Source organism: Mytilus californianus, unplaced genomic scaffold (genome assembly GCF_021869535.1).
Source record: "Mytilus californianus isolate M0D057914Y unplaced genomic scaffold, xbMytCali1.0.p SCAF_4, whole genome shotgun sequence".
Lineage (NCBI taxonomy): Eukaryota > Metazoa > Mollusca > Bivalvia > Mytilida > Mytilidae > Mytilus > Mytilus californianus.
In genome coordinates, this window is record NW_026262690.1 from 87,193,496 (window position 1) to 87,208,165 (window position 14,670).

Genomic DNA, 14,670 nt, shown 5'->3' on the forward strand with positions numbered 1-14,670 from the left:
ATAATACATTTTAAAAGTCTGAAATTCAAAGCCAAATATATTCCTAAACATGAACATGTGTTCATGGATATGAATATGTGTTCATGGATACCATGCCTGGAATCTTGGTCAAAACCCTAATTAAGCATATGTAATATTTCACTTCATTATGAACATGTGTACTTACTTTCATGCTGATGTGACTTCAACATGTTCAAACTAACTTAGACCAAAACGTTAGCATGAAACAGAACAGACAGACAGACTCAACAACTAGAAAACATACTTGCCCTCTATCAATGTAGAAAGGAACATAAAAACAATTTTAAAGGATATAGGGGGCCAATATACATTTGTGACTCTTCTGGATATCTCACCTTTGTAAAAGATAACTCTGTAAAATTGGTCCATCTTTTTCTTTAAAATCAATAACTTCTGTTAATAAATTCCTGTAGTCGTCGTCAGACAGTATGGGTCTCATGGATGCAAGGAATCTATAATGAGTAATAAATAGTTACTATACCACTAGTTTTCTAGTTGTCTTTTCTGCTTTTAAAATATTGTATTGTTGCTGTCTCATGATCCCCCTCCCATCCCAATCCCTTTTTATTCATTTATGGGTATTTTGCTTATTTTTATTGTGATTTACTGTTCTTTCTACATAATAAATATTAAAAAATTTTGAAGACTTAACGTAACATGAAATAGAAAACACAGGAGGAACAGTGAAATCGTAGCATATTGTAATCATGGTAATGGAATAAAATAAATATTTATCTTTGTCTCATTTATCTTTGTCTCTCTAATTTTGCAATCAGATTTACACAATATGAGTTAAATGGAATTGTAATTAAACCAGTTTTCAAGGTACATATACACTAATAAGTAAATACATGTAAATTTAAATGGACAAAAGCAACTTCTTATATTCAAGTTTTAGAAGACATTTCTGTTCTTCCCTGTTTTTGTTGGGGTTTGTGTTGATTCTCCTCAACTTTCTCTGTCATGTTTTTTTTCGGCTGTTTATTGTCTCTAATAAATGTTTTTGACAAGAGCTTCTTTTATCCATGGTGATGTTTGTTTTTTAAACTTATCATGTATGATTGCTTCTTATTTCCCTTCCCATGCCTGTCCGGGGGGTGGGGATTCTTATATTTTTATGGTAGGGATGAGCAGTTAAGACATCTAGCACCCCAACTTTTACATATATTTTGAATATTAAAAAACAACATAATCCTATGATATATTCTACAAACAAAAACAGACCTATACATTGTAAGTACTTTTCATGATTATTTTGTTTCCACAATCCCCAGAAATATCATCAGTGTTTTTAAACCCAATCAATCATCTTGTGAACATTTGCAGGGCTGGATCCAGGATTTTGTATTTCCAGATAACGTAATAGATGCAAATTTTTTTAAACTATTTTATGATTAAAAATAATATAAATCATGAGAAACATGAGATTCATAATGTTTTTTGGCAATCAAAGGGAGTGGGGGAAGCATATAGCCTTTACACCATACTTTGACCTATAATTGTTTACTTTTTACACATTGTGACTTGGATGGAGAGTTGTCCCAATGGCACTCATACCACATCTTCTTATTTCTATTTATGCCCTATCTTGGATACGCCACTAATTTGTGCTTGTAATTTCTTGAAAGGATTTATTCATATTTTGTCTTTATTTTTGTGTTTAAACAATTCTTTTACAAATTGCCTAATTATTTTTTAAATTATTTTTCAACTATATATGTATGTATCAAGGATTTGTATAGTGAGATCTCACTATATAAATCCTTGTATGTACAAAAAAATGTATATAACATTTACATATCTATTATTCAATTAAACGTCATAATTTGTGACACAGGATGATGTATGAATTACATGTTCTTGTCACAGGATATGATCTTAATCACACAATCATTTAATTTTGCAGAATATAATTTTCAATCAAACAGGGTGATATCTTGTTTGAAGTTGGTCTGATTTACAACTCCCTTTGACGGAAATTACCTATACAATAAAAACTGAGAAATATTTCAAAGTAAGTTACCCGTAATTCCCATTATTCATGCACTGTGACCATACACCACCAACAGTGTTTTTAGAACCATATCATCTTGTGTACATGTGTACTGTAGCTACTGTAGCTTCTTTAAACTTTTTTTCTTGTATCTTTGTGTTTATGCAATTCTTTCACAAATCTTCGAAATATTTTATCAACAAAATGTATAAATAAAATATTTCCAAGTCATTACTACCACTGCTGGTGAAATGTTAGTCCTTAAGGGTATCACCAGCCCAGTAGCCTGTACTGGCATGAAAATACCGATATTGTGTTATTTTAATTTGCTGTTACAAAATTTCGAAATAATTTTAAATTAAGGAAGATATCTCCCTCATGCAACTCTCTTGATTCCTTGCCCAGCTTTGGCTATACTTTTTGTCCATTTTGGTCTATACGCTCTTTATCATTTAAATAAGTTCTGGATTTTCAAATATTTTGGCATCAAAATGCAACCATCACTGAAGATACTTTTATTGTCATAGGACATCTGGTGCAGAAAAATTGGTACCGTAACTTAATGTCATTACAAGTCTATTAATATATCAATTAACTGTCATAAGATATTTAGTGACACAAGATGATGTATGAATTACATATACATGTCACAAGATATCTTAATCAATAATCAAATATTGAAAAATATATACGATGTAAATATCACATGATGTCTCAACCACTCACTAATTGCATACATTATCATACCTGTCACATGACGTATTCAGGTCTGGTACTGGTAATTTTGGTAATACCTCCTGGAAGTAGTATGTTGGGAAGTTTCCTTTGCCTCTCATAGCATTTAACATAAGACCCCACATCTGAAATTAGAAAATATATTTTGTTGAATTTAAAAATATATTAAAATTTAAGTGCTTTTGAATTTAAAATGTATCAGACATCATAAATTTGTAATTCAATATGATATTTTTTGCTTTGTGCTTTTGTTACTATAAAAGATCAAATTTATTTATGTATAAATTCCCAGCACTAGAATAGAGTCTCATTATGCCAATATACTCCTTTACACCTAAATTTCAAAATACATAAATTTGTAATTTAAATATTTTGAAATTTGATTCTTCTACAATTTATTTTCTGCATCAAAAAATACTTTGTACATGCTTGTTAAACTCTTAAAAAAACAATAGGTTTGAAATTTTTTATGCAGGAAATACATAGATGTAGTGTTAATATTCAATGTTGTAAATGTAGGATTGATTGATTGTTGGTTGCTTAACGTCCAGTGGCAAATATTTCATGCATATTCAGGACGAGAACATATTAACAATAATTACAATAGGTAGGTTCCGTAACAGAGGCGTCTTGGATTAAGGTCAGAGAAATTTAGACTGCCACAGGAAGTAAATGTAGGACAAAAATAATAAACCTGAGAGTTTTCTACTAAATTTACAAGATTGAATTGCAATGTTTTGATATCCAATTGTTCAATGTAACAAAATGTGTTGTACTTGTTGTAATTAAATCTATAAAAACAAGTCATTTTAAGATTAAAAAAATTATTCTGAAAAAACCCTGCCTGCTTTTCAACAAAAAATAAATGGGGAATGTGTCCACGGGACACAGATGATGCTCCAGCTTGCATATCATATAAAGTTATAAAGGGGCATAACTCTGGAACAGTAAAAGCTACACCACCAAAATTCAAACGTGATCTGTGTTTTGTGGTAATAAGCATTGTGTATAAGTTTCATTACATTTACACACAACAACAAAAAAAAAACAAATATACCAATCATTTCCATATAAGAACTCATTCAAAATATCCATATATTATCAGAATTAAATGCAATGATTGGGGGAAAAATGTATTTTTATGAATATTTGACTTTATGGTTATGTCGAATTCTGCATGCAAGATATAAGAAACTTGCATTTAGTTGAACACTTGATGATTGATTGTCTTTTAGAGTTTAACACCATTTTGAGCAAGTTTGACTATATCCTTGTGACTGCTTTTTATTGGTGGATGAAGTCAAAATGCAGACAGAGAACCAACAACCCTTGGCAGGAAAACTGGCAATCCTAGTCTAATAAGATCGGAGTCAAACACACCTTCCACTTGCAACCTCAGTATTGACAGGCTACTGATCACTGTCATTGACTGTAGATGAACTACTTGGACCACTTGGTCACTAAGGCCCTGTAACACTTGAACAACTGGTTCTGACTTACATTTATGCCCTCGAAATCCAACAAAATTACATTAGTACCCAATAATAATGAATCTAGACAGTATTTCCTACAAGTTGAGTATTCAAGAACAGACAACTGCAAACAGGGACTTTTTCTATATATCATGATCATATCCCTGCCATCCTAAAGCAGGAAGGATATAAACGAAATATATAAAGATAGAGATTGTAATACCAGCCTATCAGGTTAAAAATTTTTGACCAAGATATAAACTTTTCATTTATAGCCTTGAACGACTTGACTACTACATACACAATAATTATATAATAATTATCATATATAGACCTGGAGACTACAGTCTACTTTATTTATCTTCCTAGCAAATGACATGGAAATTGATTGATATGTTTGCTTATGCCATATGTATTCAGGGTCCAAATAACTCAGGCATAAACAAAACTGTGCTGTTTAAGTTGTATAGAAGAAAGTTCAGATTTAAATAGAAAATTATCATGAATTAAATTTAATGTATTTGTCAACCTAAAACCAATGTCCATTTTCTTATGTCACATTGATATTGCCCTTCAAAAGGATTTGAAAGATAAAAAAATCAATAGTGGAGCTATTGGATACTTATATTTTCTTTGTCTTTTTGTTTGTGTGTGTGGGGAGGGGGTTCATTGTGAATTTATTTCCAATAATCATTGTCAATAACAATTCATCCCCTCCCCCTACAGTTATAAGCTGATGTTATGTAATTTTAACAATTTTTCTTGTTTACCTATACAAATGTGAAAATTTACATTCAAAGAAACATGTAAAAATCGTGTTTACAAATACATGTATAATACTAGTACATGCGATAAAGAACTATTACAACATCAGTGGTAATTTCTTTCTTTCTAAGTGTTATTCATTTCCTATTGATCAACAAACATGTACATGTACATGTATGGAAATCAAAAACTAAATAAATAGGAGGAATTATTCATTTCCAATTGCAACCACCTGTTAGGTTTGGTGGTCACATGCTTAATTGGGGGTCCAGATGAGGTTTACAGAATATGAAATAATGAGCCAAATATAATGAATAGGGAATAATGTAGCGTTAAAACACAACGAATAGAGAATAATGAAAGGGGGGCCAAATAATAAAGAATAGAAAATAATAAAGTGTTAAAATATAAAGAAAAGAAAATAATAAGGGAAATTTAAAGAATAGAGAAAAAATTACCTAAAATCTAAAATTAAAGAATAATGAAATGAAGACCCCTACTGACCCTCATGCTTAATGGAGGTGTAAAATTTCATAGCTTTTCTCCAGAATGGAACAAAATATTTGTACATACATGTATATTATGACTTCTCTATTCAGATAGTATTTAGGAGCCAAAAACTGATTGACTCAAAATCAGAATTAATGCATATACAAGTATGTGTTCAGTTCAGCTAGAGATATATTCTTGCAAAGGTTTACATTATGAGTTAGCGTTCAAGGTCTTAGTGTTATTTAACACCAACACATTAACGCCTTAAACATTTATGTAATATTTGCAGCTAGAGGTTATGTAACAATCATTTAATAATTTCATATAAAAATAAGGAGATGTGGTATGATTGTCAATGAGACAACTATCAAACAGAGTTCAAATGATGTGGATGTAAGCAAATATAGGTCACTGTATGGCCTTCAACAATGAGAAAAACCCATAACATATAGTCAGCTACAAAGGTCCCAGACATAAAATTTGAAACAAATGAGACTAACTAACATGCTCAATATCACAGTCTTTTAATGTTCAAAGCATTCTTATAAAAACATCTTGGTGGATACACTTATATAAATAATAAAAAGACAACAATGAATTATTTCTAGTTCTTTCAAAAACATTCATAGTCTACTTAAAAGCACATTTTTGGTACCATGGGCTATCAAAAATCATAACACATGGTCAAAAGAAAAAAAGGCAAACAGTGGTTCACAAAACACATCAGAGAAATCTGAAGATTAAGCAAAACTTACGATACAACCTTCAGGTGCTCTGAGATTAAGTTAGAGTAGAAATCATTTTCCTTTTCAAGTTTGAATAGAATTCAATTGAAACTAGAACACACCCGCGAAATCGCGGGCATTTAGAGAGTAATTGAAAGTATGTTAACTGTTGTAGGATGAATTTTTGTAAAAAATTTTATGACTGGAGAATTTCAGGAAAGGTATCAAAAGTCAAAGGTAATTGGGGACAGGACAATTTGTTTAGCCCTCCCCCTTTTTTCCAAAGTCCATGATTTTTGGTTTTCTGTTTTTCTGTATACTATGACCCATACATATACTATAAATAAAGTGCATTTTCTATTTACTATCAATTCCAAGTTTACTATTCACAGCGGTCACTGATATATTTTATAGAGACTCTCTATATAATATACCAGTGACCGCCGTGGATAGTTAACTTGGAATTGATAGTAAGCAGCAAACACACTTTATTTATAGTATATGTATGATCATAGTATACATAAAAACGCGAAAATAATTGTCCTGTCCCCAAGTACTTTAATATGAAAATTATGTGTAATTAGTCCTAAGTGGAAGTCTTGTCTATGACTTAAAAGTCGGCCCGCGGAAAAAATATCTAGACGCCTTTATTTTTGTTTTCCTACCAAAATAACCCAAAATGAATAATCATAAGCGAGGATGACAAATGTGACTATGCATTGTACCTATAGGACACAGAGGCATGATGATTAATTTATTGTGGAAGGAAGAGAAGCGACTCACAAAATGAGGTCTTCTCATTTAATAGTATAGATTATAAAAGGACTGATAGCTATAACTAAATAAAAAAAAAGAGAAAAGAAAAAATAAAATGTACCTCCCATACATGTAAAATTACCATGATAAAGGACAAAGCCAAAAGCCAAATTAAAATTATCCATAACAATGAAATGTTTTCATCAAGTTTGTATACACAACTCTATCTTATGCCTCTACTTTAAATATATATACATTGTTGGTAATATCATTCCACACCTTAGGTCAGAAATGCCTTTAAAGATTAATTTCAAAGCAAGGTTTTAATTTGTGACATATAATTTCTTTATCTGAAAATTTTATTTGAAATAGGTGATAATCATGATAATAATTAACCTTTTCATGACCCAATGACAAAATTTTGAGGTCATAAGACCTTAATAATTTTAATCACTGGACTTTGTACTTATGGTTTGTTATGGTTTAAGAACTAGGTAAACTCACCTATTTGATAAAAGTAAAGCTCAGTCAAGTTCAATTAACTTCGAATCAATGACATGTAAAAGTGGCTTTTAAATGGGAAGCTTATTTTTATCTTATACTTTGAAGTAATATTTATAAATATAATGCATTTCAACTGTGAAGATTGTTTCATTTTTTTTCATCAGAACTTAAAGTGTTTTCTACATTATTTTTTACACGAGTCATAGTTTGATGTTCTGAGACTTCAAACTACTTAAACAAATACTTATTTAATTACAATTTGTCTACAATCTACATTTAGATATTGGACTAATTTTTCTGTGATTGGATCATTTCTGTGTTCAACTTGTAATCTCTGTTTTACAATGTCTTGAAACATTATCAAAAGTAATGGTTCCAGTGATACCAATCACCATTGGCTGTAGAAGGACAATTGTTTAATAACAACTAGCTGTTGTCTGTTGTTCAGGTAACTTTTAAACCAATATAATAATTTCCCCTCCACACTGTATAAAACTTTCTAATACATGTATTAACACCAACCTATAGTTTTTTTTAAGTAAAAATTTATTCAGATTGGTCCACTTCATCTTAGTGAAAGTATGAAAAAAGCTTAATTGTGAAATTGTGATTTTTTTTTCACAAGAATAGCCCAAAAAGGGTTAAAAATTGATGAAAAATGGGAAAATCATAAAAAATGGGTAACTTTCAAATGGCTGTAGCAAAAAAAGAAGTGCACCACCATATGATTTTTCCTTCATCAGTTACTTTCTAACAGTCATATAAACCCAAAAATCAGGTTCAGAAAAAATTTTAATTCTAGAAATTTTTGGCTCCTCAGAGGTGTACATGTACATGTACACCCTTAAATAGATTGAAATAAAACTTCAAGAACAAAATTAGCAGGGGTTTCTCATTTCATAGACAACAATTTATCCCTGGAGTAGCTTATTGCTATTTTGTTTTACCATACATGTCCTTGCAGTAAGAATTGTACTGATCTTTAATAAGACAATTTCTACTATGTAAATATATATATTATTGCAGTATATAAGCGTAAGAAATAATGATCAAACAATTCTTGCATGATTTATGATGCATTGTTTGTGGGAAATTTATGTTTGCCATAAAACAAAGGTGAAATGTTGATATGCATATAACTTTATTATTGTTTATTGAGACGTAATACATGTAACTATATTTCTGCCCATGAAATTTGGACTTAAGGTCATTTTATTTTTGGTTTATAAATTACAATTAATTGTAAATTGGTATCAAAAGATTAGCAATATAATCTGATAATAGACTAATTTCAAGGTTTCACTGCTTTTCATCTTTTATACAAGTTGTATTCATCTTATACTTTTAAAGTTTAATTTACGACATTCTTTATGAATCAGAAATAGATGCTCCCTCAGGAGACCCCCATTTTCCTCCCATCATGCAATTTTAAGAATTACATGTGCAAACTTAGGAGGGAGCACAAGATCTGAAACTTATCTCAAATTCTAACTGGTAAAAGGAACTCATATATTTTCAAAACTGGTTTTAAAATAAATTATTTATTATAATAATGATTCTTTTGTTCAATGTACATGAAAACGTGAGAATGTATATGTATGTATGTAAATACTGGGACTAATAATATATGTACAAGTTGGTTTAAGGTAAATATTATTAAAAAAGATCTAAGAAACAATAAATGTTACATTAAATTTCAATCCATATATTGGCATACAAACTGGGCTAAGAAAAATGTGTTTTTCCATGCAGTTACAAAAAAAATCCCAAACAACAATGAAAATAACAAGAAAATAATTATGGTATAGTACATTGAATGAAAAATTAACACCTTGTTCACAGAAATCCTCGTTTGAATGTTACACCTTATTCTCTCCCTGACAGTATTTTTTTTCTGTATCATGTTTAAGAGGTAGACAAAATGTAAGGAAATTATGAAAAAGTTAAAGAATTTGGTATTATCAGTGTGGTTTACTATGATGACAATGTTGTTTGAAAAGACAATTGTCATTCCTCTATAATTTTGACAGCTAAATCAATGCTTGGCAGACCACTATTCAGAGAAGGGAAATAAGCATAATTTACAAATATTCTTACTTTTGTTGTGGTTGACTTAGGGTTATGCATCCAGCCACGATAGTTCAACAACATTTTGAAAAGTTGTAGCCGCATCAAAAGAAGTATCCTCACAGTGCCAAAACCAACAATAAAACCTAGCAGTGCGGTATTCATCTGATAAGGCAACCCAGACAGTTCTAGCCATTTTTCGCCAAAATCGACGTAACTTCGGACTGGATCAGAGAAAACTGTAAATAATATTGCGGATAAAAAACCAACTGCCGATGCTTCACTGTATTTTCTGTACTGCATCATTCTTCCAGTGGCACCAAGAAACGGTGCTATTGCTGGACTAGGCATTTTGGTTCTACGCGGCCAGACGCAAGTCCTAACTATAACCCTTCTTAGACTTCGCTGTTTATTGATTGGTATCCCAGGGTTAGAGTAAAACTCCGAGGTGCTCCAATAAACTTCCGCTGTTGACGTAAATACTAGACTGGTTACAACTATATCCGATTTGGACGAAAAACATTAAGTTGAATTCGTAAACCAGTCAATCGTAATCCAAATTAGAAGGCAACGCCCTCTTTTTCAACGCGCAATTGGTTAAACAAAACACACCTTTGGCGATTAAAGATTTATTAATAGATTTGACCTGTATTTATTGTTACGTAAATTCAGGGACATATATATTGACGTTAGATATACTGTTCCGGTAAATTTGTCACTTCAATATATAGAAATATGTATAATGAACATTTATCTAGACAGGAGAACCCGGCAGTCTAAGAAAAAAAAGTTAACGATTTTGAGTTCATTAGTAGATTTGATATTTTTTTTAATTAATTTTTCTACTGTAATTGGGGACTTTGTGTGTGTGAGGTGTGTGTGTGTGTGTGTGTGTGGGGGGGGGGGGGGGGGGGGGGGTATATCGTGTGTCAGCACGGTGTATTTTTTATACGACCGCAAACAAATTTTTGTGGTCGTATAGTCGTATATTGGTATGACGTTGGCGTCGTCGTCGTCGTCGTCGTCTGGCGTCGTCCGGCGTCGTCCGAAGACACATTGGTTTTCGCACTCTAACTTTAGTTTAAGTGAATGGATCTCTATGAAATTTTACCACAAGGTTCAATACCACAAAAAGGAAGGTGGGGATTGATTTTGGGGGTTATGGTACCAACAGTAAAGGAATTAGGGGCCAAAAAGGGGCCAAAAAAAAGCATTTTTGTAACTTCCAGACATAACTTGTGTGTTAGTGTATGGATCTCTCTGACATTGTACGTACCACAAGGTTCATATCACAAAAGGAATGCTGGGATTGATTTTGGGGGTAATTGCCTCCAAATTTTAGGAATTAGGGGCCAAAAAAGGGGCAAAAAACAAGCATTTTTCTAGTTTCATGACAATAACTTGTGTGTAAGTGTATGGATCTTTATGAAAATGTACTACAAGGTTCCATATCACAAAGGGAAAGCTGGAATTGAGTTTGGGGGTAATTGCCGAAACGTGTAGGAATTGAGGGTCAAAAAGGGGCCAAAAATAATCATTTTTCTAGTTTCCAGACAATAACTTGTGTTCAAGTGTATGGATCTCTCTGAAATTGTACTGCAAGGTACCATGCCACAAAGGGAAGGCTGGGATTGATTTTTGGGGTAATTGCTTCAAAATTTTAGGAATTAGAAGCCAAAAAGGGGCAAAAAACAAGCATTTTTCTAGTTTCAGGACAATAACTTGTGTGTAAGTGTATGGATCTTTCTGAAATTGTACTACAAGGTTCCATATCACAAAGGGAAAGCTGGGTTTGAGTTTGGGGGTAATTGCCCTAAACGTTTAGGAATTTGGGGCCAAAAAGGGGCCAAAAAACACATTTTTCTAGTTTCCAGACAATAACTTGTGTTCAAGTGTATGGAGCTCTCTGAAATTGTTCTGCAAGGTACCATACCACAAAGGGAAGGCTGTGATTGAGTTTGGGGGTGATGAATCATAAGGGGGTTTAAAAAATTGGGGGGGGGATTTTTTTTTTTTTTTCCTTTTTTTTCTTTTCTTCATTTTTTTTTTCTTTTAAAATTTTTTATTTTAAGTTGGTTATTTCTGATTTATATTTAAAAGCAAATAATAATGATATGGTAGGAGATACACACCAAACAGGATGTGTAAATTATTATATAATAAGTATTGTGCAATAGCAAGAAATTTTCAATTGCACAGTATTGCACAATAGCAAGAAATCTTCAATTGCACAGTATTGCGCAATAGCAAGAAATCTTCAATTGCACAGTATTGCGCAATAGCAAGAAATATCCAATAGCACAATATTGCTCAATAGCAAGAAATTGTCAATTGTACAGTATTGCGCAATAGCAAGAAATATTTAATTGCACAGTATTGTGCAAAAGAAGATACTTCGTATAAATTGCTTATTTCTTGACCAATTTCAATGGGGTTTTATTCTTGAATTCTTTGGGTTCTTTAATATGCTGAATCTAACCGTGTATTTAGTTTTTGGATTTTGGGCCCCGTTTTTAAATTGGTCCACATTGAGGTCCAAAGGGTCCAAAATTAAACTTTGTTTGATTTCATCAAAAATTGAATTATGGGGTTCTTTGATATACCGAATCTAACCGTGTTTTTAGATTCTTAATTTTTGGTTCCGTTTTCAAATTGGTCTACATTAAGGTCCAAAGGGTCCAAAATTAAACTTAGTTTGATTTTAACAAAAATTGAATTCTTTGGGTTCTTTGATATGCTGACTCTAAACATGTATTTAGATTTTTGATTATGGGCCCAGTTTTCAAGTTGGTCCAAATCGGGGTCCAAAATTAAACTTTGTTTGATTTCAACAAAAATTGAATATATGGGGTTCTTTGATATGCTGAATCTAACCATGTATTTAGATTTTGGATATCGGACCATAATAGGTGAATGTCTAATTTAAAATTTTTAAGTTCTTAGACCACATTCATTCTGTGTCAGAAACCTATGCTGTGTCAAATATTTAATCACAATCCAAATGCAAAGCTGTATCAAGCTTGAATGTTGTGTCCATACTTGCCCCAACTGTTCAGGGTTCGACCTCTGCGGTCGTATCAAGCTGCGCCCTGCGGAGCATTTTATTTATATTGGTTTAAATTTTCGACAGTGTGTGTGTGTGTGTGGGAGGGGGGTGGTTATATCATATGTGAGAGTTTTTTTTTACATTGGTTTGAATTTTCGACAGATATATTCGTTTTTTATTGTTTTTCGACTAAAATAAAAACCAAATGTATTTTTCTTACCACGTCGAAATGTTCAGATTTTTATTTCGATTGTTCAGAAACAATATAAAAGGAGTGTGTATTCCGACTGAATCACTAGCAGTAAATATAGCAGTAAATATATGATATATAAAGCTGGTATATTCTATATAAATGTGTTTTAATAAAAATATTTTACAGAACTTTCAGAATATGCACGATTAGATAGCAAATTCCCTTATATTAAATATGTCAACAGAGATTCAGCATGGCCGTAAATACATTGAGGCAAATGAGGCAAATGCCTCATGTTGGAAATTTAAAAAAAATATATAAGTTGAAACAAAAGCCTGTCTTCATATCAAATTGTTTTCACGGCGAGTGTCTTGCAAGGAGCAAGTTCTGTTCATCCTCTGACGTCGCCCCTGTTTTTTTCGGGATCGGTGTTTCTCAATTATTTTTAGTTTTCAGTGTTGATTGTCTATTTAATATAAAAATAAGGAGATGTGGTATGATATTGTTTGTCGTTATGTGTCTAATGTGTCTTATCAACTTGCCGGAATATTCATCATGTCGAATGTGGGCAGTATTTGGAAGAAGAAGAAGATCTGTTCCCGAGTTTGTCTTTTGTTCATTGATTGCCCTTCTTTATGACTATTCTCTTAGTGTTGAATTTCATTGGTAAATTAGTAATTTTGTTTTAAACTTGAGTTTTATTATATTTAAGTACTTTTTGTCTAATTTTCAATACTACTTTAAATTGTAAAAATATTTGAAATTAGCTCTCGCCTTTTTGTTCTGAGGCGGCGTTAAGCGAACACCAATCAATCAATCAATCAATCTTTATGACTAAAGCTTCAGTTGTCAAATTCCTTTGATAACTGTGTATCATTGGCACTCATACCACATCTTCTTATCTATAATGGCAGATTACAGTGTTGATGATTTTTTTAAATAATAGTTTGTTGCAGCGTATGGCTAACATTGTTCATATTTACACAGTCAACAGCCCCAAGCCTATTCAGGGTGTAGATAAGCCAACGATTATCGGGGCTTGCGCAGGCCCCGGTTATAATTTATTTCATCTCATATATATCTTGATTCTCGAAAACCAAAGTACAATGGTATAGCGACATATACAAATAAATTAACATACATAATATAAAATTTATGTACAAATGTAAAGTAGTGACTTAGTTCTAACGGTTTGAACGCAGCAAAGATGTCATTGGAAAATTGGTTACAGACTGGTTCTTGGTTCTTCCCGTAACATTTGTATGTTGTGAACGTTCATTCTCTGCTATGTGTAGACTTAAGATTTGGGAAAGATCTACGATGACGGGTGAACGGTTGTGTAGTTTGGCAATGTTACATGTCCACCGATGTCCAGATATTGTTCGAGAAAATGAGGATGCGATGCTACCGGACATAGAAAAATTGGTCGTTTTTTCATGGAAAATTAAACTTTATATTAAAGAATACAAATTAAACTGGCTCTCTTTTCTGTAAATAAAACTGCCGGAAAAGCTGACGTGGGTTAAATTAAAGTGAGACAACCAATCTCCCGGAATCAAATCATTTAAAAAGAAAAATAATGTATTGCCATATGACCTGTTACATTAAAGGGCTAAATTAAGCCGTGTCCAGGCCCTTGTATAGAAGATAAAGGGGTATGGAGTAAATGTGCAAGGAACAAAATCGCATACAATACACAGAAAAAAATACAAATTATCAATGAACAGGGCTTTTATTCCTGTTCTTCATCTTGAAAGTCGCTGGAGGGTCTTCAACAATAAACGAATCATTCATACTCTACAACAAGGTCAAGATGGCCCCTAGCGTCGACTTAAGCGGTACTTAAGTATTGTACTGTGAATAAATTTCAAAGTCACAAAAAAAATTACACCAAAGTCTAA

The 14,670-nt window shown here is 32.0% G+C and overlaps 1 protein-coding gene across 1 annotated transcript in view; it reads right to left on the reverse strand.

The window, feature by feature from the left end:
• The window catches only part of LOC127738806 (carnitine O-palmitoyltransferase 1, liver isoform-like), a 49,954-nt gene extending 39,975 nt beyond the window's left edge, over positions 1-9,979 (reverse strand). Inside the window, exons 1-3 of the mRNA XM_052250190.1 lie at positions 9,561-9,979; positions 2,762-2,874; positions 357-473 (exon numbers count right to left, since the gene is read on the reverse strand). Coding sequence (XP_052106150.1) covers positions 357-473; positions 2,762-2,874; positions 9,561-9,881 — 551 coding nt within the window. The 5' untranslated portion in view covers positions 9,882-9,979. The remainder of the gene's footprint in view (positions 1-356; positions 474-2,761; positions 2,875-9,560) is intronic.
• Between the last annotated feature and the right edge of the window lie 4,691 nt (positions 9,980-14,670).